General features: G+C 39.5%; 1 protein-coding gene across 3 annotated transcripts in view; it reads left to right on the top strand.

Annotated features, from left to right (window-relative positions):
* Positions 1 to 22,347, top strand: part of mr (anaphase promoting complex subunit morula) — a 724,830-nt gene that overhangs the window by 345,627 nt on the left and 356,856 nt on the right. For all 3 annotated transcript variants that reach the window (XM_067772925.1, XM_067772924.1, XM_067772926.1), the window contains one exon: positions 20,171 to 20,872. In XM_067772925.1, coding sequence (XP_067629026.1) covers positions 20,171 to 20,872 — 702 coding nt within the window. The remainder of the gene's footprint in view (positions 1 to 20,170; positions 20,873 to 22,347) is intronic.

Below are 22,347 nucleotides of genomic sequence, written 5' to 3'. Positions count from 1 at the left end.
TGACATGGTTCGGGTTAATGTTTGTTTGTTTTTATGGTGTCTTCAATTTATACTTATTATTTAAGAATTCATGAGCTTAACACAGGCTTATAATAATTGTATATTCAATTATTATATTTTCTAAGAGAAACTTTAAATAAAGAAGGAAACATTTACTGGCATATTTCGATGGTACCATTTCGAAAACCGCCACGAATTCATCATCAGGCAATTTCGTAATGTTATCAAAGGTTTCACCGAGATTCGAACCGCGAATCACACGGTGAAACTGCAGTTAGCTTAACCACTAGGCTATCCTGCTTGTATTTGTTTCGTTGCTTAATTCAGTTTATCTCATTTCTACACTAACAACACAACTGAGACATTTTGGCTCTATATTAATTTGTGTGTATGTAGATTTTGTTTTTGTAAAGTTTCTTTTTCGTTGCGAATGGGAAGCTTGTAAACTCGGGCACAGTTTTACATATTTATGTTTGTTTGTTTTTATGGTGTGTTCAATTTATACTTATTATTTAAGAATTCATGAGCTTAACACCGGCTTATAATAATTGAATATTTAATTATTATGTTTTCTAAGAGAAACTGAAAAGAAAGAAGGAAACTTTTACTGGCATATTGCGATTGTATCATTTCGAAAACCGCCACGAATTCATCATCAGGCAATTTTTCAGGGGTGGGTGTTCCCCGCGTTGGGCTGACAAGCCTTTCATCGTCCAACTTTGCGTTATACTTTGGTTGTTGTTTTAATGAAGCTGTTGTATATTGCTAAGATATTTTTTGCAACGACGTAATTTTTGCTTCGTTACATGATGTTTTGCAGTATATGGTGTATGCATTAAAAATTTTGTATACATACTTTTATTGTTTGTTAAAAATCTACAGCACACCTAAATTCGCATAAAATTTGTGGCATAAGTTGCTGCAATAATAAATTTTTAATAGCCCATGTCACGACGCATGAGATCGAAGACGTATTCATCACGGACATCATCTGACACTGGTATATAACCAAGTGCAGGATGTAAAGCATGTGGGTTGAGTGGTTCCCATTTTTGGCCCAGGAGAGTATCGATTTCTTCAGTTAATGAATCCATGCTTGCTTCTGTAGGAGTGTTATCGATCATGGAAACTTTTTGCGTTTTAAAAACATCTTCAATGGCTCCACAAAACATTGTTCAATATCGATAAGATTCTCTTCGCTTATATCGCCTGGTGGGACTAAGCCGTCACTGTTAGTGTAAAAATGGAACCCCTGCAAATTATCACAACGTGCAATCCTATAGAGAATACGTCTTATTTTTTTTGATATAAAAAACATTAAGAAAATCAAAAATTAGTGTAACTTCACTTGCCAGATTACAAAACGTTTGACGAAAAAATGTGCACTGTCGATCATTGTTTATATGCAATTTAAACTTGAAATTGTTGAAAAATCTCTTTTGGAAAAGCACCCCACGCCAATGACGACATGTCTGCGATGCATTTAATCGATCCCGTGGCTCGAGATATTCATAAATATTACCCAAGATGAGAGTGGGCAGCTGTTCCCATTTAGGTGAAATGCAATGGCCCATCTCGTGGTATGTAATAATCACTTGAGTTAATTGCAATCTCACTTTTCTTTGCCCTTATCTGCGTCACTGGCACAATTTCAGAAGTAGTTTCCGCAAGTACAGCATATTGCTGTTCGTATTGCTCGAGCAATAACATTTTTTTGTATTTTGATTGTTATGTTATATTTTGCAAAACCTTGCTTAATTGATGGTATTATGTTTTTATTTAGTTTGTTTTGATTGTGTGTTCATATGTCAAAATGAGGGTGGACAACAAAATAAACAGAACTTAACGAAGGATAGAGCTTTTGATAGGGTTGCCGGATGTAGCATAAAGACTGGTATTGAAACAGATTGCAGCAACAAAGAAATTGCTATACAGGAACCGCAAACGATTAAAAAAAATAAATGTAAGGCGCGATAACCTCCGAAGAGATCTAAGGCCGAGCTTCTCTTCCAATTTGCGTCGTGCTCCTCTTGATTTTTCCCTACAAATTGGCCGGACGGGACCTACATGTTTTATGCCGACTCCGAACGGCATCTGCAAGGCAGATGAGTTTTCACTGAGAGCTTTTCATGGCAGAAATACAATCGGAGCGCTTGCCAGACACTGCCGAGGGGCGACCCCGCTTAGAAAAATTTTCTTCTAATTGAAAAATCTTATTTCTAAAATTTTGATGTTGCTTTGCCCGGGAGTTGAACCCAGGGCATACGGTGTGATAGGCGGAGCACGCTACCATCACACCACGGTGGCCGCCGATTAGCGGACAAGAAATAGAGAGATTAACGTTAGGCGAGTACGGCAAAGAAAGAAGATATAAAAGGGGGTAAAACAGGTCAAAATTAAGACAGATGAAGTATTAACGTCCTGGCATACGACTGCCTCCGCGCCACTGTGTAATAGTTTTTTTTGATTGTGAAACTTGTGTTGTGCGTTTTTTTTTTTTAATTAATTTAAAAAAATAAGTTTTTTGTGCGTGGTTACATACACATTTTTGTTTAATGCACTAAGGCAGGAGAATACCGTTAATGGTATGCTTCGTGATTTTTGCCAGGAACCTAAAGCGATCTTTATTTTTAACAATCTTTCGGAGCACCTATTTTGTTTTCTGGTGTACATTCGTCACGAAGATCAAAATTTGAATCACTCTCATACACCATTTTGCTGTAATAGCAATCTCCAAATCGAAAATTAATATTTTTGGTGCTCATCCGGTTTCGCGTGAGGCTCCAATACGAGGCACAAAGGCCAATAAGAAGCAGCACAAATTACCCAAGAAGTTGGTTTCGGATTTTTCGTATATTTATAATACCCTTATGCATGTATAATTTCTTGTAGTTTTTAGTTTTTTTTTGCGTTTTTATGTTTTTTTTTGCGTACACGCATGCACACACGCATGTATCAAAAAATTATTAAGCTTTTCTAAAATTTTGTGGTACACATATTTTTAGTACAATCAAAGTTTTTTTTTGTACATTTTATACACACCCTATTGAGGTTATGGTAACGAACCAAAAACTTTTTATATTTGTTTTATAGTGTGCGGGTTGTTGGACTTGCCAATTAAAGTTTAGCTATCTTCGTGTTTGCAAGCGAGCAAAGCACTCACATTAGAGTGACCAAATTTCTTATTTTTGTTAAGCTGAAATTAATTGTTAAGAAAATTATTGTGATTATGTTAGGTGTATTGTATCGTTGTCCTCTAAATGGTAAGCGATTCTGCCCATAAGGAACGTAATATTGAAGACTTTTTTTGAGAAATTCTTAAAATTTCATACATATCTACATACATAGGTAGGGGTAAAACCAACTAAGAGAGCTCGATTAGGTAGGATCCCTTACCCTTAACCTAGTAAAATTTTAAAATTCATTTTTTATATGTTCTTGTTGTTTTTATTGAATGATCGGCAGGACGTTTCATCATAGTCAAACATTTTTAGCCTAAATAATAAGATTAGTTTTTATTATGATTCATTGTAATTCTTTTTATGATTTCAATATATTTTGAGTTTGTTGTTAAGAGTTAAAATGCGGAGTTAAAAACTTTTTGGGCGGGAGGTGAAGATGGCGTGATAGAGAGGTAAGTGGAGGGGACGAAGCATGGCTAGAGGGAGACCGCTAAAGTTAGGGTACATGAAACGAGCGGTCCAAGGTAGGGCGGGCTTCCTGAGGTGAGATGTGTGTGAGGCTGATAGGATGGATGATGATGAGAGGAATAAATATGCGTCCGTACGGCTCCTTGGTGGTAGGGTTGAGGACCACTGCCCCTCGTATACTGAGCTAGTCCGGGGACCCCAAGGAGCCAGACAATACGTGTACGTGACATATTTATATGGCGCCCAAACTAAAATACAAGAAATGTACATATATTTTCATAGTTATATGCAGGGATAGGGTACATAGAATATTAAAGTAACATCAGCGCAACAAAAAAAAAAAAAGGTTTAAATTGGCGCCCATACAGCTTAAGTTTCAAAAAAAAAAATGAAACATTTTCAACTTTTTCGTTTTATTTAAAAAAATGTATTTAAACCTTTTTGATTCAAATCATTCATCGAAAAAGGGTTTGATGAATTGCACTAAGGCGTTAGGTGGTAGCACATCAATCCCCAAACAATAGCCAAACGGTGACATAGTTACCGAACATTATGGTGATCTATCTGCACCGCCACAGTACAATGCAAAGATAATTTTCAAATTTCTTTTTTTGGTATAATTTTTTTTACAGTTTTCTTTTTTGATTAACAATGTAAATCAGTTTAGTTTCTATGTATGGAGACCGAAATTGAAAGTTTAAATTTTGATGTTCCACGCATACATACATACATACATATTTACATAGAGTAGTTAGTGGCCGCAACACTCGTTTAGATACAAAGGTTGTGAAGCATAACTTTTTTCTAGATATACATATTTATATTTTTTTTTTATTATTAAATAATCAGTCCACACACAAACTTATACAGGAACGATAAACTATGATCCAAACCCTCTGTTTGGAAAAACCTCTTCGGGAGTCATGCCATCTGAACTCCCGCAAAGTAGCACATTGTTAGAGTTTTGAAATTACAATACGGTTTTGCTTTACACAAACATATTTGAAGTTTTGTGTAAAATATTCGAAATTACAGTAAGAGTATTTTTTTTTATTTAAAAACAATTTGGCGCTTAACATACATGCATACATACTAGGTATTTTAGGTCTTATACGAGTTTTGTGTAAAATACAAGGGTTACGAAAGACATTGCGTTTTGATTATTTCTTTTTGGTGATACACGGAAACTAATTTTTTTTATGATTAATACACCACCTGCATTGAACACCAGAGGCAAAAAGAAGATTGCAGCCATGGCATCTAATGATCCAAAAGTGAACGCATCGGTCGAACAGGATGCCTCGTTCATTGATTTATCGGAGCGGTTTGGAGGGACAAAGAGTAGTGGGGACAAAACAGGAGAAAACATTGAGAAAGATGGTGCCAGTAGCGCGACACCTACGACGGGCGGTAAAACAGGGACGTTGCCCAAGCAGAACACAGGTGCACAGGTAACACAGTCCGTGCTCTTACGGCCGCCCTCGTTATCTTTCCCGCGCCCTCCACCGTTCCACAATTTTTCCAATCAGGCCACAGCTCAGCGACCTAAAACCCATCAGATACGAGACGAAATAGCACCTATGATCAAAGAAATGATGGGTGAAGCGAAAGAGGCCCTCTTAAGTGAAATGAGAACAAATATGCAGGAAATAATGAATGGTTTGCGAAGCTCAAACGGTGAAATGGGAGCTGGTGGTGGAGAAAATAGAACGCGTGTTCCATACAAACGAAGGAGGCACAATACTAGCAGTGAGTCCATGGAGTCGAGGCGGTCGATCCCTCCAAATGAACTTGTCAGTGAAAATGTCAATAGCAACGGCAATAACAATGTAATTAGAGATGTCAACAGAAACACCCGTGACCCTATGAGGCCTGCAGTGGGTAACTTGCCGGCGTTCACGGCGCAAGTACATCAGCGCCACATCCAAACAGCACAACCAGCGAGGCACAATACGTACTCGGAAAGCGTCCCAATCGAAAATCAAGGTAGGAATTCGGGTATGAGACCTGAAATTAATATAGAAAAGTGGGGAATTAGTTTCCAAGGATTCCGAGATTCCATGACCTTTGAAGATTTTTTGTTTAGATTGGAATATTTAAAGGAGAAGTACGGTTGTTCATGGGGAGATATTTTAAGGGATTTTCATCGTCTTCTGGGTGGCGAAGCACGCGAGTGGTACTGGTTGTACATTCGTACGAACCGAAATGTAGACTGGCCAACCTTGCAGTTTGCACTACAAAGGCAGTTCGCCTCCCAGTTGACAGATTTCGAACTGATGAGGGAAATAAATGAACGTAAGCAGAAACCCGGGGAAAATATTGATGAATACTTCCATGCTATTGGCATACTACGATCTCGTTTAAGGAACCCTATACCCGAGTATGAAGTGGTTCGACTAGTGAAAGGAAACTTGCGGGAATCGTTGGCAAAAATGGTTTATCCCATCGCGGTATACTCTGTCGAGCAGCTTAGGATGGAGTGTAAGGAGGTGGAAAGAAGTTTCCCTCGACGAGACCGTGTGCAGCAAAGTGGATTCGCGCCTCGTGCTTATCAGGTTCATGAGATCACGCCCACACCGACAGATGAGCAGGAATCTCCCAGATATGAGGGTCAAGTCTCTGTGGAAGAGGTCCGCTATCAACGCGTCACGAAGCATCCACCATCGCGTGATCAGACAAGCCGGAAAAACACATGCTGGAATTGCGGACTCGAGGGCCATCTTTTCACCGACTGCATGTCATTGCATAGGCGATTTTCTGCTTTAAATGTGGAAAGCCGGAGGTCATCACGCCCAAGTGTCCCGTATGTAACCCGACGGGAAACGCCAATCGGAACGCGATGACAGCGGGGGTGTCGCGCTCCGCTCAGTTCCCGCAAGAGCAGATGCGTCAACCAGCACAACTTTAGATTTAGATATAAGATGTCAGAACGAACAGCCCGGATTAAAACCAAAAATCATTTTTGGAAGCCAATCACAATCAAAGACTAACAAAAAACTATTCTACACCGACCAGTTACCCTTTCTTTTGAGGAACGCATGAGGAGATACCGCGAAGCCCGAGAACGAATTTTTGCCGATAGTGTGCTGCTAGGTCGTCGAATGGTATCGGTTAGGATACAAAAGGCAAGGGAGCGTTTTCGACGACGAAATCTGCTTCGTCGAGAAGTTGTGGCAGCAGTAAAAAGGGCAGATCGAAGTGACCCGCGGGTATACGCGGATATAGAGTTGAATGGGATTCAGACACGCGGACTATTAGACACGGGGGCATCGGTTAGTATTTTGGGGCGAGGTGGTCGTGAGTTAGTACAGGAAGTAGGGTTACCAATAGAACGATTTATTTCATCCGTTACTACTGCCGGAGGCGGAGCGCATATGATGTTAGGAAAAATCAAAATACCTGTGAAATACAAAAAATTAGTAAACGTTATAATTTTTTATCTATGTCCATACCTGGAGCAAAACATATATCTAGGAATAGATTTTTGGCGCGCATTTGAGCTGGCTCCAAGCGTTGTAGGTTGTGAGGAAATTGACCTATCTAAGCTAGAACAGCAGATGGTGAAAGAAGAAGATAGGCACGAGCGTCGCCTGTTGCACGATTTGACGCCAGAGCAACAGCAAAGATTAGAGCAGGTCAAAACTAGCTTTAAGACATTTGAACAAGACGGTTTAGGTCGTACTCCACTGGAGAAATACACCATTAAGTTAGTAGGTGATGCCGTGCCAGTAAAAGATAGGCATTATCCGTTGTCTCCGGCAATGCAAGCCATAGTGTATTCTGAAATAGACAAAATGTTAGAATTAGGAGTTATCGAAGAAAGCGAAAGTCCCTGGAGTAATAGAACCACGGTAGTTAGAAAACCCGGTAAAAACAGATTTTTCCTAGATGCGCGGAAATTGAATGCTTTGACCATCAAGGATGCGTATCCCTTACAAAATATGGAAGGCATAATCAGTCGCATCGATGATACGCATTATATAAGTAGCGTGGATCTAAAATTCGCTTTCTGGCAAATAGAGCTGGAAGAAAGCAGCAAACCGTACACGGCTTCCACCGTCCCGGGGCGTCCCTTGTATCAATTTGCAGTCATGCCATTCGGCTTATGCAATGCGGCACAACGGTTGTGTCGACTAATGGACCTCGTCATACCGCAGAGGTTAAAGTCAAACGTTTTTATATATCTTGATGATTTGCTCATCATTGCTCCAGATTTCGATACGCATCTGAAAATATTGGAAGAGGTGGCTATGTGTTTAAAAGAAGCAGGGTTAAAAAAATCAATGTCTTGCTTCAAGGAATTACCATGTTTGGGTTATATTGTAGGCGGTGGGATGTTAAAGACGGATCACGAGAAGGTGAAGGCTATTCTAAATATCCCCTTACCAAAAACAATGAAACAAGTAAGGAGTTTTCTTGGAACAGCTGGGTGGTACCGGCGATTCATAAAGGATTTTGCAACGTTGTCTGCACCACTTACAGACACCTTAAAAAAATCAAGCAAGTTTGAAATGACACCACAAGCTATTGAAGCCTTTAATAATTTGAAAAAAGCGCTTACAAGCTCACCTGTATTAAAACACCCGGATTTTTCGAAGCGTTTTTGGGTCCAATATGACGCCTCTGACTATGGTGATGGCGCGGTGCTATATCAAAAGACGGATGAGAATGCGGAAAACCCCATCGCGTACTTCTTTCAGAAACTGAATGATTGTCAACGCAAATATACCACAACCGAAAAGGAATGTCTCGCGGCGGTGATGGCAATGCAAAGATTTCGTCCATATATTGAACTTATGCCATTTACCGTAGTGACTGATCATGCAAGTCTAAAATGGCTTATGTCACTTAAAGATTTAAGCGGGAGACTAGCGAGATGGTCACTGCATCTTCAAGCATTCAATTTCCAAATCGAACATCGAAAAGGGTCCGAAAATATAGTTGCCGATACGTTATCTCGTTGTATCGACGACATAACACAATCTTTAATACCGGGCATAGACACTCTAGAATTCGAATCTGAGGAATACTTAGGGTTGATAGGTACAATCGAGTCAAATGGGGAACGATTGCCGGATTTAAAGGTAGAGGATGGTTTTGTATATAAGAAAATGTTGGCAAGGGATGTCGAGTTAGAAGAGTCTGAATGGAAGTTATGGGTACCGGCGGCATTGACATCGACGTTAATTGAAAATGCGCATTGTTCCGAGACAGCTGCACATGGTGGAATGACGAAAACATTGCATCGTTTACGGCGTATGTATTATTGGCCTAATATGGTTGTACAAGTTCGCAACTTCGTTCGTGATTGCCAAGTGTGCAAGGAAAATAAACCAAGTAATGGCATCTTGAAATCGGGTATAGGATCAGAAGTTATGACTGAAAGACCTTTTCAAAAAATTTATATCGATTTTTTAGGCAAGTATCCCAGGTCTAAGAAAGGGAATACGTTTATATTTGTGGTGGTGGATCATTTTTCAAAATTTACCTTTTTAAAAGCAATGCGTGAAGCAACTGCAATCAATGTCGTGAAATTTCTAATAGAAGAAATCTTTTTCAAGTTTGGCGTACCGGAAATATTACATTCCGACAATGGGAAGCAGTTCACGTCAAAACAATTTGCCCATATGATGCAAACGTACCGCATTAAACACCTAAAAACCGCCTTTTATTCTCCTCAGTCAAATGCAGCGGAAAGGGTAAACCAATCGGTTTTGGCTGCCATCCGCTCTTATTTAAAAACAGACCACCGGGATTGGGATTTGTACTTGCCGGAAATCGAATGCGCATTGCGAAACGCCGTACATTCTGCCACGGGTGTATCGCCCTACTTTGCCCTGTTTGGGATGAACATGTTTACCAGTGGCGCTGACTATGCTTTGGCCAGAAAACTGAGCGCCTTGAATGATAGTGAAACGTTATTGCTGGGCAATAGTGACCGAATGATGATTATGAGGGAAAAGATTAAGGAGAATTTACATAACGCGTATAAAACGAATGCAACACGGTACAACAAAAGGATCCGCGAAGTGCGATTCGTACCCGGACAGGAAATCTACAAACGTAATTTCGTGCTAAGCGATTTCAAAAATAATATCAACACGAAATTTTGCAAAATATTTACTAAATTTAGGGTAACGAAAGCCTTGGGAAATAATATGTACCTGCTAGAAACTCTTTCTGGGCGTAGTTTAGGCGCCTGGTATGCCAAAGACCTGAAGCAGTAGGGTTCTTGCCATGTTGGTGGATCTCCGGCGAGGAGGGTCAAGTCGTCCGGAGGTGTGCCCTATGCACATGAGCGTAGTTAGCCAACCTGCGAAATACCGTATGAATTAACCACAAAGTAAAATTCTCATATGGATAGGACATAATTATACTTCCCGTAAACTCACTGATTTTTTCAAATTTTCCATCGGATGTAGTTGACAAATTTTGCCCGGCGTAACTCGTGAAGCAGGAGACTGTGTCAGGGGTGGGTGTTCCCCGCGTTGGGCTGACAAGCATTTCATCGTCCAACTTTGCATTATACTTTGGTTGTTGTTTTAATGAAGCTGTTGCATATTGCTAAGATATTTTTTGCAACGACGTAATTTTTGCTTAGTTACATGATGTTTTGCAGTATATGGTGTATGCATTAAAAATTTTGTATACATACTTTTATTGTTTATTAAAAATCTACAGTACACCTAAATTCGCATAAAATTTGTGGCATAAGTTGCTGCAATAATAAATTTTTAATAGCCCATGTCACGACGCATGAGATCGAAGACGTATTCATCACGGACATCATCTGACACTGGTATATAACCAAGTGCAGGATGTAAAGCATGTGGGTTGAGTGGTTCCCAGTTTTGGCCCAGGAGAGTATCGATTTCTTCAGTTAATGAATCCATGCTTGCTTCTGTAGGAGTGTTATCGATCATGGAAACTTTTTGCGTTTTAAAAACATCTTCAATGGCTCCACAAAACATTGTTCAATATCGATAAGATTCTCTTCGCTTATATCGCCTGGTGGGACTAAGCCGACACTGTTAGTGTAAAAATGGAACCCCTGCAAATTATCACAACGTGCAATCCTATAGAGAATACGTCTTATTTTTTTTGATATAAAAAACATTAAGAAAATCAAAAATTAGTGTAACTTCACTTGCCAGATTACAAAACGTTTGACGAAAAAATGTGCACTGTCGATCATTGTTTATATACAATTTAAACTTGAAATTGTTGAAAAATCTCTTTTGGAAAAGCACCCCACGCCAATGACGACATGTCTGCGATGCATTTAATCGATCCTGTGGCTCGAGATATTCATAAATATTACCCAAGATGAGAGTGGGCAGCTGTTCCCATTTAGGTGAAATGCAATGGCCCATCTCGTGGTATGTAATAATCACTTGAGTTAATTGCAATCTCACTTTTCTTTGCCCTTATCTGCGTCACTGGCACAATTTCAGAAGTAGTTTCCGCAATTAGTACAGCATATTGCTGTTCGTATTGCTCGAGCAATAACATTTTTTTGTATTTTGATTGTTATGTTATATTTTGCAAAACCTTGCTTAATTGATGGTATTATGTTTCTATTTGGTTTGTTTTGATTGTGTGTTCATATGTCAAAATGAGGGTGGACAACAAAATAAACAGAACTTAACGAAGGATAGAGCTTTTGATAGGGTTGCCGGATGTAGCATAAAGACTGGTATTGAAACAGATTGCAGCAACAAAAAAATTGCTATACAGGAACCGCAAACGATTAGCGGACAAGAAATAGAGAGATTAACGTTAGGGGAGTACGGCAAAGAAAGAAGATATAAAAGGGGGTAAAACAGGTCAAAATTAAGACAGATGAAGTATTAACGTCCTGGCATACGACTGCCTCCGCGCCACTGTGTAATAGTTTTTTTTTTATTGTGAAACTTGTGTTGTGCGTTTTTTTTTTTTAAATTAATTTAAAAAAATAAGTTTTTTGTGGATCCAGCGACAAACGAGGTTCCCGAGACGAGGATCGGAGTTCCAGGGCAGCAGATTAAAGGTGAGCAGAGTTAGATAGCTAGTGAAGTAGGAGTATGTGCGTACATATGTATATACATATATGGGTACATATAGGTAAATGTAGGGCTAATAGTAATTTTGTAATAATTTTTGCTTAAATGGGGGTAATTGGTAATTTTTTTGTACATAAATTTTTTTTTATAGTTTTGTCGCGGTTCTAAGCGAAATTTTTGCCCAAAAATCAAAATAATTTTAACCAAAATCAAAATCTTGATGCCTGTAGATTCAAATTGTCCTGCTTATGATAGATTTTTTTTAAATTTGAATTTTTAATCTCCCAAAAATTTATTGTCCATATAATTTAATAGCTCAATAATTTAATTATTTGCTAAATTAAAAGCTCTGGTAGATTAGCTAAATGAAATAAATAGGGATCCTGTATATAGGACGTGGGGAATAATTGGTTTAAATTTTTGATATGCGCACATATCGGTACGTACATATATAAGCACGTAGGAAGTTAGTTACTGTAATTTACGAAATCCTGAAATTTTAAGTAAATCCTGTGTGTCATAGGAAAGAGGATTAGTGGCGATTCAGGAAGAGTGACTGGAGTGAGAATTGTGGTGTTGTAAAGCGAACAGTGCGGCGACGTGTAAGTCCCAAAATAAATATTTTTTTTTTAGTTAATCGGTTTTGTGATGAAATATTATTGTTTTATAGTGTGCCCGGAAATTTTGGCGTGGAGGGACGAGGCACAACTCGCCGTAAGCCGTTAGTTCCAAATTACCTTTTTATATGAATATACGTATATCCCGTTAAATAATTTTTATGCACCCGATGAGAACAACAACAAATTGGGGAACCTAGGGAAGACGTCCCGTTTATATATATGCGTGGTTACATACACATTTTTGTTTAATGCACTAAGGCAGGAGAATACCGTTAATGGTATGCTTCGTGATTTTTGTCAGGAACCAGTAATCGTTACCGCAAAAATTCTACTTCAGGAGTTGTGGCTACAGAAAATCGAATGGGATAAGTCAGTTCCACAAAACATTCAATCAGCTTGGAAAGCATTCGTCAACAATCTCTCGGATCTTTCCTCAGGAAAGGTTCCCAGGTACTGTTTGTCTACTAATATTCAGTCTTTGCAAATACACGGATTTTGTGATTCATCCATTCGCGCGTATGGCTGCGGAATTTACATCCGCATCGTAGATAAAACTGGCAATATTCGCATTCGCCTTCTCACGGCCAAATCAAGAGTGGCCCCAACTAAACGACAGTCACTACCGAAGCTGGAGCTATGTGGTGCACTATTACTTGCTCGGCTTTATACAAACATTAAACCAATATTCTCTGATTATAATTTTGATACATTTCTTTGGACAGATTCGCAAATTGTACTTCACTGGCTCAAATTGCATTCGGCTACACTTTCGGCCTTTGTTGGTAACAGAGTTTCGGAAATGCAGGACTTGACTGCGGATGCTTATTGGAGACATGTACCAACGAAAAGTAATCCAGCGGACATTGTGTCTAGAGGAAATACACCATCTGACCTCGTAAATTCGATTTGGTTCTCTGGTCCTGCATTTTTATATGAAGACGTAAGGAAATGGCCGTGCGAAACCAGCAAAGATATCGATATAGAGGTTGTTAATGCTGAAGTTCGAAAATCGGCATTCAAGGTAACTATATCCAGTAACTACCTAATTGAAACTCTCGACAGGCAAAGTTCTCACACTCGAGAAATTCGGATTGTTGCCAGAATGCTTCGGCTTTGCACAAAATTGAGGAAACCCCAAACAGAAGTTGCCAACGAATCACTGACTCTCGATGAATTACACCGCGCATTGTTATGCATTGTATTCAACAGCAACATTTCGCTGAAGACATTCGATTATTGCAAAGGGAGAAAAATATAAGTAGCACATTGCGGAATTTAAACCCGTTCTTGGACACGACTCAAGGATTTGAATTGCTAAAGGTTGGCGGAAGACTTGAACTGGCTGATCTCCCAGACAGCCAAAAACACCCTATTTTGTTGCCGAGTAAGTGTGAATTCGTCAGACGATACGTTCGACATCTTCACATCAAAAATTATCACGCTGGACCTAAAGCATTGGTCTCTTTAAGTCGCCTACAATTTTGGATCGTCAACGCTCGTTAGCTCGCTAGACGTATTGTTCGGTCATGTATCCATTGCGTTAGGTACAAACCGAAATTACTTCAACACATGATGGGAAATCTTCCTGTCGAACGTTTAACACCATCACGGCTATTTTCTCGTTGCGGCATAGATTTTTGTGGGCCTTTCAATATATATCTTCGCATTAGGGGCAAGGTACCATACAAAGCCTACGTTGCAATTTTCGTATGCTTTGCAACAAAGGCGTTTCAGACCTATCTACAGAGCTGCGCTGAAGCGAATGATTGGAAGAAGAGGTCTTCCATCAGACATTTTTTGCGACAACGCAACTAACTTCGTTGGTGCTTGCAGCAAACTTGCTGAATTTAAAGCATTCCTTTTCAAAAAAGAGCATCAAGACACAATTACTAATTATTGCTCTAATGAATTTATAAATTTTCATTTTATTCCACCTAGGGCACCTCATTTTGGCGGCATTTGGGAGGCTGCAGTCAAATCAGCCAAAGGCCATCAGCATCGCAGCGTCATGAATGCAAGGCTAACATACGAGGAGCTCACTACAGTATTGGTGGAAATAGAAGCAGTTCTCAACTCGCGACCTATCTCACCACTCTCGTCCGATCCCAGCGACTTAGAAGCACTAACTCCAGGTCACTTCATAACTGGCAGCGCTTTAAAGTCTCTACCTGAACGAATGGTAGTGGATAAGCTTAACAATTGGGACAGATGGAATCAAATAACTGCTTTAAAACAAATGTTTTGGAAACGATGGTCGCATGAGTATATAAGCGAACTTCAATCACGAACGAAATGGAACACTGAAAATGAGAACATCGCTAAAGACACAATGGTTCTAATACATGAGGATAATGTACCCCCGCAACGATGGCTGATAGGTCGTGTTATAGACACAATACCAGGAAGGGATGAGCGAGTTAGTGTGGTAAACCTATGCACTCCGAAAGGAACATGTCGTCGCCCAATTCACAAGATCGCAATACTACCGATTTGAAAGTCCTTTCAACGGGGCCGGGATGTTGGTCATTGGTTGGGACACCCTGCCTAACTAACAGCTGTCGTGGTTCAATAACCTATTTAAATTCATTTACTTATAATTCCTATCATTTACTTCCTTTAAAATGTACCTAACTGTCGCATTCCAATTAGAGATATACGCCGCCGATTTTGATCGTTTTTCGCACGCCGCCGCCAAATGTCAAAAATATCGGCGGCGGTGGCGGCGGCGTCCGGCGCGTTACTATATTTTCTACTCGTTTAAGACTGTTTAGGACATTTATTGCTCATGTCGAAAATTGGGCGTATATGGTCGAAAGGGGTATCAAGGGATGCGTATCACTGCCAGTTAAGAAACTAAATGCGAAGTTTAACTCTTTCTAACTGTTCAAAAGTTATTTAAAAAAAACAAGCGCTTTCGATGTCACTTTAACACGGACTTCGCATCACCCAATTCACCAAGTTATTAAAACAAAACACTAAAAGAAAAGTTATATAATAAATTTATATGCTCACTTTAAATTTTTTTTTTTTCAAAAGATTCAAAAAATAATGAACAATGAACTCAAGTAAAATGACCCAAGGTGAACATGTTTTCAAATTGTCCTTCAGTTGTTAAGAAAAAGCAAATTACCCAAAAAAGGTGCCGATTTTTTTTTTAATTTTATATTGCGATTGGCTGAAAGAATAAGCGAACTCAGTGATGCAAAATCCTTTAGTAGGATTCAGGGGTTTAAACACTGCTTTGAATGATTCCCACCTTATACTTACGTTGAAGATTTGTGTACGTATGAGAAGGGTTTGAAAAATCACTTAAGCTTACATTCAAAAATCTGTTGTTTATTTGCGAGACTACACAATAGCGTCTGAAATGTTAATTTTGATTTTCAAACTTCATCCTTCAACACCCAAGTCTCCCGTTTTGACATTTCCTAAAGTTGGCGGCCCTATCCAAAACTAGTACCTTGGAGTGAATCACATTGGTTATAGCCTGTCAACCAAGTTTAAATATCACCTACACGTTACGGCTCCTTTTACAAATGTGAATACGTAGGATCATATAGTTACCAGGTGAGGCTTTGTCCTTCGCGAGAACATTCAAAGTGGTGAAGCGAAAGCTTTCCCAAGACAGTCGAACTAATGACCGTGTATGCTACTACCCCAACGTCGTGGAAAGTAGAACTAGTCCGAAAATTTAAGCTACGCGGCCATCCACAATGAGCTCTTATATCATAAAGCCAGAAAACAGCAGTCATTCTAAAATATCGTTTTGATTTAACGAAGACTATTGAAATCAATGTTGTGAACATAAACGTCTACAAACTTTAGTGTACATTTTAAAAATTGTATCCAGAGTCCTTGTAAAATTTTAATTATGTAGATGCGCCGAGGATTATACGATTTTCACACATGAGTTACGCAATGACATCCACTTAGACTGTTTATGATTTCGATGGCGGCATCCTTGGCCAAATAGTCACTCCCTAACGTTTCAAGGTGTTTCTCTGATGTAGCTCGGCAGCATATCGCGACAAAAACATCCGTTAGAGAGTCTTCGGAGCTACGCCTAGAGCTTCTAGGAAACTGACGTCGACGAAGTTACATATGATTTCGAAGTCGCAGTCCTATAGCTTCTGTGATGGCATATGGTGTGAGGATCAGGAGGCGTGGTAGCGACAGGTGGTCGGGATTGCTACTGTTCGCACATCGGGAATTGTAGCTCTTAATCATCGGGGATTTTAGCTCGAAAAAACTGGATTCGCCCTGTGCCACTAGAGTCATGAGTATTAATAGACCATTAATAGCAACCGTAAGTCGCCTTCGTGCATGACCGCCAAACAGCCACAAGTGATTTAAAGAAATTGTGTTCGCAGCGATTGTTAGGAGTTACCCCAGGTGAAACTTTTGCACGAGATATACAGACAAAAGTGTGACCATTTTATGTATCTCTATTTCTCTTCAGCAGACGCAGCCAGTACCAACTCCAAAGACCGGGGTTAGATTCGAAGTCTGTCTGGAGTAGGTGAACGAGGGACAATCCTTCCGCAAAGAGGTACTCCTGAAAATTTTTGAACGGTATGCGAGATCTTGAGGCAAAACTCCCGGATCTTTCCGGAATGGCCAACACGTTGCTTTCCTTAGATACATACAAACAAAACCTTTCTTAAATATTATTTTTTTAAATAGAAAAAATCAAGCTCTTTAAACTAAGAACACCGGCGTATGCCGGCGCGCCGCCCACGCCGCCGCCGCCGGTATATAATAGAGTCTACGCCGCCGCCACCGATAAAGTGATCGGCGTAAACCTCTAATTGCAATGTCTAGTTTAAGAGCATGAACAATTAATTATACAAACATATATGTACTTATGTATTACTAAACAACTCGATGCTCCCACTCAACATCATATGTATACACACACGCTTGTATGCTTACATATCGACATGCGTCAGAACAATAACAAGAGTTGTCACCCATTTGCATCTTCTCTCGCTAGTGCATGGCTATGCATATGCAAGCATACACACGTTTATACCTTTATGCTTTACTTGAATTGTTATACCTCTGTTGAATTATGAAAATTATTAAATAGTTAGTCTACTGTTGACCACCAAGACGTAACGTTTCATTTACGTGGAATTGATTTATTTTTGCCTGTTAATTGCACAGCCCATTTATTTCTTCGTCGTTGGTTTTTTTTCTGGAATATTTTTACGGTCAAAGAAAATGCTTTTTGACCTACAACAAGGATGTGCCAATTTACTTCAGTTTTGAGCAAGGGTTCAGCAGTAAGCGAGTGCTGGTGAAAGAGATTCGACAAAAACCACAAAAGTCAAAGGCAGCAGATCGGGCAAGTGTCGATGGAACTAATGGACCAAGCAAATCAAAACCGAAGGTACCTGCGAGAAAAACACTGGCATTGACAAACCCTAATTGACGCACTAAAACGAACGAAAGAATGCGAGGGTTGTTTCAAGCCAGGGCGCACTACTGTTGTGAAACGTCAGAACGATACTGATTATGCGAAGCCAACCCGTCAAGCGCAAGCTCTACGAAGTAGTTCATTGGCCAAATAACAGAGTGTGAGGGAACTAACCAGGGTAATGAGTAGTAAGATGAAACACAGGTTTGACAAAACAATAATTCGGAAGGTCTCTTGGAGGGAGATTTGGTACTGATTTACAACCCTTACTGGCGGAAAGGTGTTCCATCCAAATTTTGGTGCAGTTGGAAAGGTCCGTACAAAGTTGTGAAGAGGATCAGTGATGCCATCTACCGCATACAAACCATTGAGAAACCAAGAAATAGAAGGGTGGTTCATTTGGAGAGGCTCGCAGCGGTTAGATCGAGAGATTTATCAGTTGCGTAGTGAAGTTTAATTGTGAAGTACTTTCGAAGTAGTCTAATAAAGACCATTTTGTAATACAGAATATTGGAGTGTTTTATTCAAAAGTTTAGCGATACCAATGTAAGCAGAAGGTTGCAAGTAAGCGGAATTTCCCTAAATTCGTTACAATATTATTACATTGACCTATTTATGGATACAATGTAATTATATACATATAAATATTTTGGCAGTCACATTGACAAACCGACAATGTCGATCAGTCACACTGATCGATAAGTGTATTGGTCAGTGTGACGGGTTGACAAATGGGGTTGATAAATGTAAACAGATATGTGCCTTGTGTGTCGGCATGTTTATATGATGTTGAACTCCTGCTGGGTTCAAAGTAACTTATGTAGGTTGCTATGACATGAATGTGTGTGGTCAATATGTTTATTAGGGTGGGTGGTCCTTATTTGTATGGAGAAAATTTTATCATCAGATTTCCAAAGTTTCAACCCCTAAATCGACAGTAATATAGCCGAAGATATCACACAAAAAATTTTATCCCGATTGGAGATGGGTTAGGCGTGTCGCAGGGGGGTCAAAGGTTAAATTGCTCTATGGAGACTTAAAAAATAAAAGTGATTTTTCTTTTTATCGAATACTCGAAATCGGTAGCCCTATGGTAGAAAATATCAGATGCAAATTCTGGTCCCGATTGGAAACGCCTAAAGGGGTCGCAGAGGGGTTGAATTTCAGACTACCCTATGGAGACTCGAAAAAAAAAGTGATTTTTCTTTTTATCTAATACCCGAAATAGATATCACTATGGACGGAGATATCGCATACAAAATTTGGTTATGATTGGAAAAGCCTAAGGCGTGTCGCAGGGCTGTAAAAGTTCAGACTACCCTATGGAGACTCGAAAAACAAAAGTGGTTTTTCGTTTTACCTAATACACGAAATAGATATCACTATGGACGGAGATATCACATACAAAATTTGATTATGATTGGAAAAGCCTAAGGCGTGTCGCAGGGGGGTAAAAGTTCAGACTACCCTATGGAGACTCGAAAAACAAAAGTGATTTTTCGTTTTATCTAATACCCGAAATAGATATCACTATGGTCGGAGATATCAAATACAAAATTTGATTATGATTGGAAAAGCCTAAGGCGTGTCGCAGGGTGGGTAAAAGTTCAGCCTACCCAATGGAGACTCGAAAAATAAAAGTGATTTTTCTTTTTATCTAATACCCGAAATAGATAGCATTATGGTCGGAGATATCACATACAAAATTTGGTTATGAGTGGAAAAGCCTAAGGGGTGTCGCAGGGGGGGGGGGGGGGGGGTAAAAGTTCAGACTACCCTATGGAGACTCGAAAAATAAAAGTAATCATAACCAAATTTTGTACGTGATATCTCTGACCATAGTGCTATCTATTTCGGGTATTAGATAAAAAGAAAAATCACTTTTATTTTTCGAGTCTCCATAGGGTAGTCTGAACTTCAACCCCCCTGCGACACCCCTTATGCGTTTCCAATCGGGACCAGAATTTGCATCTGATATTTTCTACCATAGGGCTACCGATTTCGAGTATTAGATAAAAAGAAAAATCACTTATTTTTTGAGTCTCCATAGAGCAATTTCAACTTTGACCCCCCCCCCCCCCCCCCCCCCTGCGACATGCCTAAACCATCTCCAATTGGGATACACATTTTTTTGCGATATAGTTGACTGTGGTGCAACCGATCTGGGGGGTGAGACTGTAAAAAATACTACATTCGATTATACGGACCACCCTAATGTTTATATGCATAAAAAATGCATTGAAAGTGAAGCACATTCTGAGTGATGCTAAAATACGCCATAACTAAAATTTTTAGATTAATTTTTGTATCGCTTAGGCACATTCGGGGGTTAATTTTTTTAGCCAGTTTTGATATACATACGTATATGTAGCAAAACGAAATTTGTTTAGTAAAAACTACTGTTACGTCTTTATAAATAGCAATTTATGTTTGTTTTAGATTTCCCCGAGTCCATTCCCGCTATCGATGACTTGAAGGTTTGCATGGAAAAAATAGATATGAGAAAGCATTTCATTGAAACACTCACCAATACTCTTAAAGTTCGTGTGCTGCATCCTGGTGTAAATACAATGGATATCTTAACAGGATACATCGCTGCCATAAAAGCAATAAGATATCTTGATAACAGTGGAGTTATATTAGAGACTGTAACAGCACCAATACGTGATTATCTTCGCAAACGCAGTGATACAGTACGTCGCGTTGTGACGGGGCTAACTGAAGAAGGACCTACAGACCTAACAGAAGAGCTTGCCAAAGGCGAAGCTTTAAAAGAAAATGAAAAACTTGATGTCAATGAGGAACTCAACAACTGGGAAAATTGGTTACCAGACTCGTATGGAATTGATCAAACTGCGCGTATTCAACTTACGAACGTTAATCGTTCTGCAGATATAATATCCATGGTGGTTGATATATATGGAAGCAAAGAATTATTCATGAATGAATATCGTAACTTGATGGCAGACCGTTTGCTTACATATTTGGACTTTAATGCCGACAAAGAAATTCGAAACTTGGAATTGCTTAAACTTAGATTTGGCGACTCACTACTTCATAGTTGTGAGGTTATGCTGAAAGATCTCACCGACTCTAAACGTATTAATTCACATATATCTAGTGACTCCAAATATAATGAAAGTAAGTATCTGCAATTGTTGTATCATACGTATGTATTAGATGAACATTAGAAGTCTGGAGCAGTGCGCAAAATGTTAAGTGCGTTGAACATTTCACTACCACTAATTTTTAGTGGTATTGATGTTGAATGAATATGTAATTTTATACTAAGGCATGTACATTTGGAACCATGTCTACGCGTATATTAATAAATGGAACCAAACTATGTAAATGCTGCCTGATCCAGATCCCGATTAAAATTTATCATGCAAATGCAACATGATCCTAATTATCTGGATCAATTTCGGATCCGCATGGCGTCTCTGGTGGTTTTTTCTGTACCAGATATTTTAACACGCTTATATTAGCTTCACTTGTATGTATGTATGTTTGTAACTCTCTAGGCGAGGTGCGCAAAGTAGAGTTGGGGGACAATTATTGAAGACTCGCGGCAGTGGTGAAATAACTCGCTACAAAACGAGTTCTGCTTAATAACGGAGACACGATCCTCTGTTGGCCATAGTATATAAACTATAGCTGAATGATCGGTTGCGATGAATCGTGGACACACACACTTAACGGAGAATAGTGTAGAGATAAAATGGAGAGACACATTTCAGTTGCAACTGAGTATAATGCATACTGAAATTTAGCAGTACTAATTTTCTGCGAAAAAATTTCATAGGTATAGATAAAGTTACAGAATCAGTCTTTTAATATCGCATATACGGTCCTGTCAAGTGTATTGTGCGAAAGATTGAAGCCCACCGTGAATCGGCTGATTGGACCTTATCAGTGCGGCTTCAGATCTGGCAAATCTACCATCGACCAGATTTTCACAATGCGCCAAATCTTGTAAAAAAAACTCGCGAAAAAGGAATCGACACACATCACCCCCTTCAACAGCACGAAAAGAAGCTGCCTATATGCCGCTATGTCTAAATTTGGTTTTCTCGCAAAACTTATACGGCTGTGCAAAATGGCGTTGAGCAACACCACCAGCTCAATCAGAATTGGGAAGTACCTCTTCGAGCCGTTCGAAACTAAACGAGGTTTCAGACGGGGTGACCCCTATCATGCGATTTCTTTAATTTGATGCTGGAGAAAATTATACTAGCTGCAGAACTTAACCGCTCTGGAGCAATATTTTATAAAAGCTTGCAATTACTGGCATACGCTGATGTTATTGATATCATCGGCCTAAACACCCGCGCCATTAGTTGTGCTTACTCCAAACTGGAAAAAGAAGCGGTAAAGATGGGTTTGATGGTGATGAACGAGGACAAAACGAAGTACCTGTTGTCATCGAGCAAAGAGTCAGCGCATATGCTTCTTGGCAACCACGCCACTGTTGGCAGCCATAATTTAGAAATAGTAGACCATGAAATGAAAGATAACGCTCCGGCCAAGAAAGTGTTTCTATCGGAACCAGCCTATGGAAACAGGGTAGAGGGCGGCCACCACTCCGCTGGAAGGGCCAGGTGGAAAATGATTTA

Source organism: Eurosta solidaginis, chromosome 3 (genome assembly GCF_040869045.1).
Source record: "Eurosta solidaginis isolate ZX-2024a chromosome 3, ASM4086904v1, whole genome shotgun sequence".
Lineage (NCBI taxonomy): Eukaryota > Metazoa > Arthropoda > Insecta > Diptera > Tephritidae > Eurosta > Eurosta solidaginis.
This window is presented reverse-complemented; position numbering and strand designations above follow the sequence as displayed.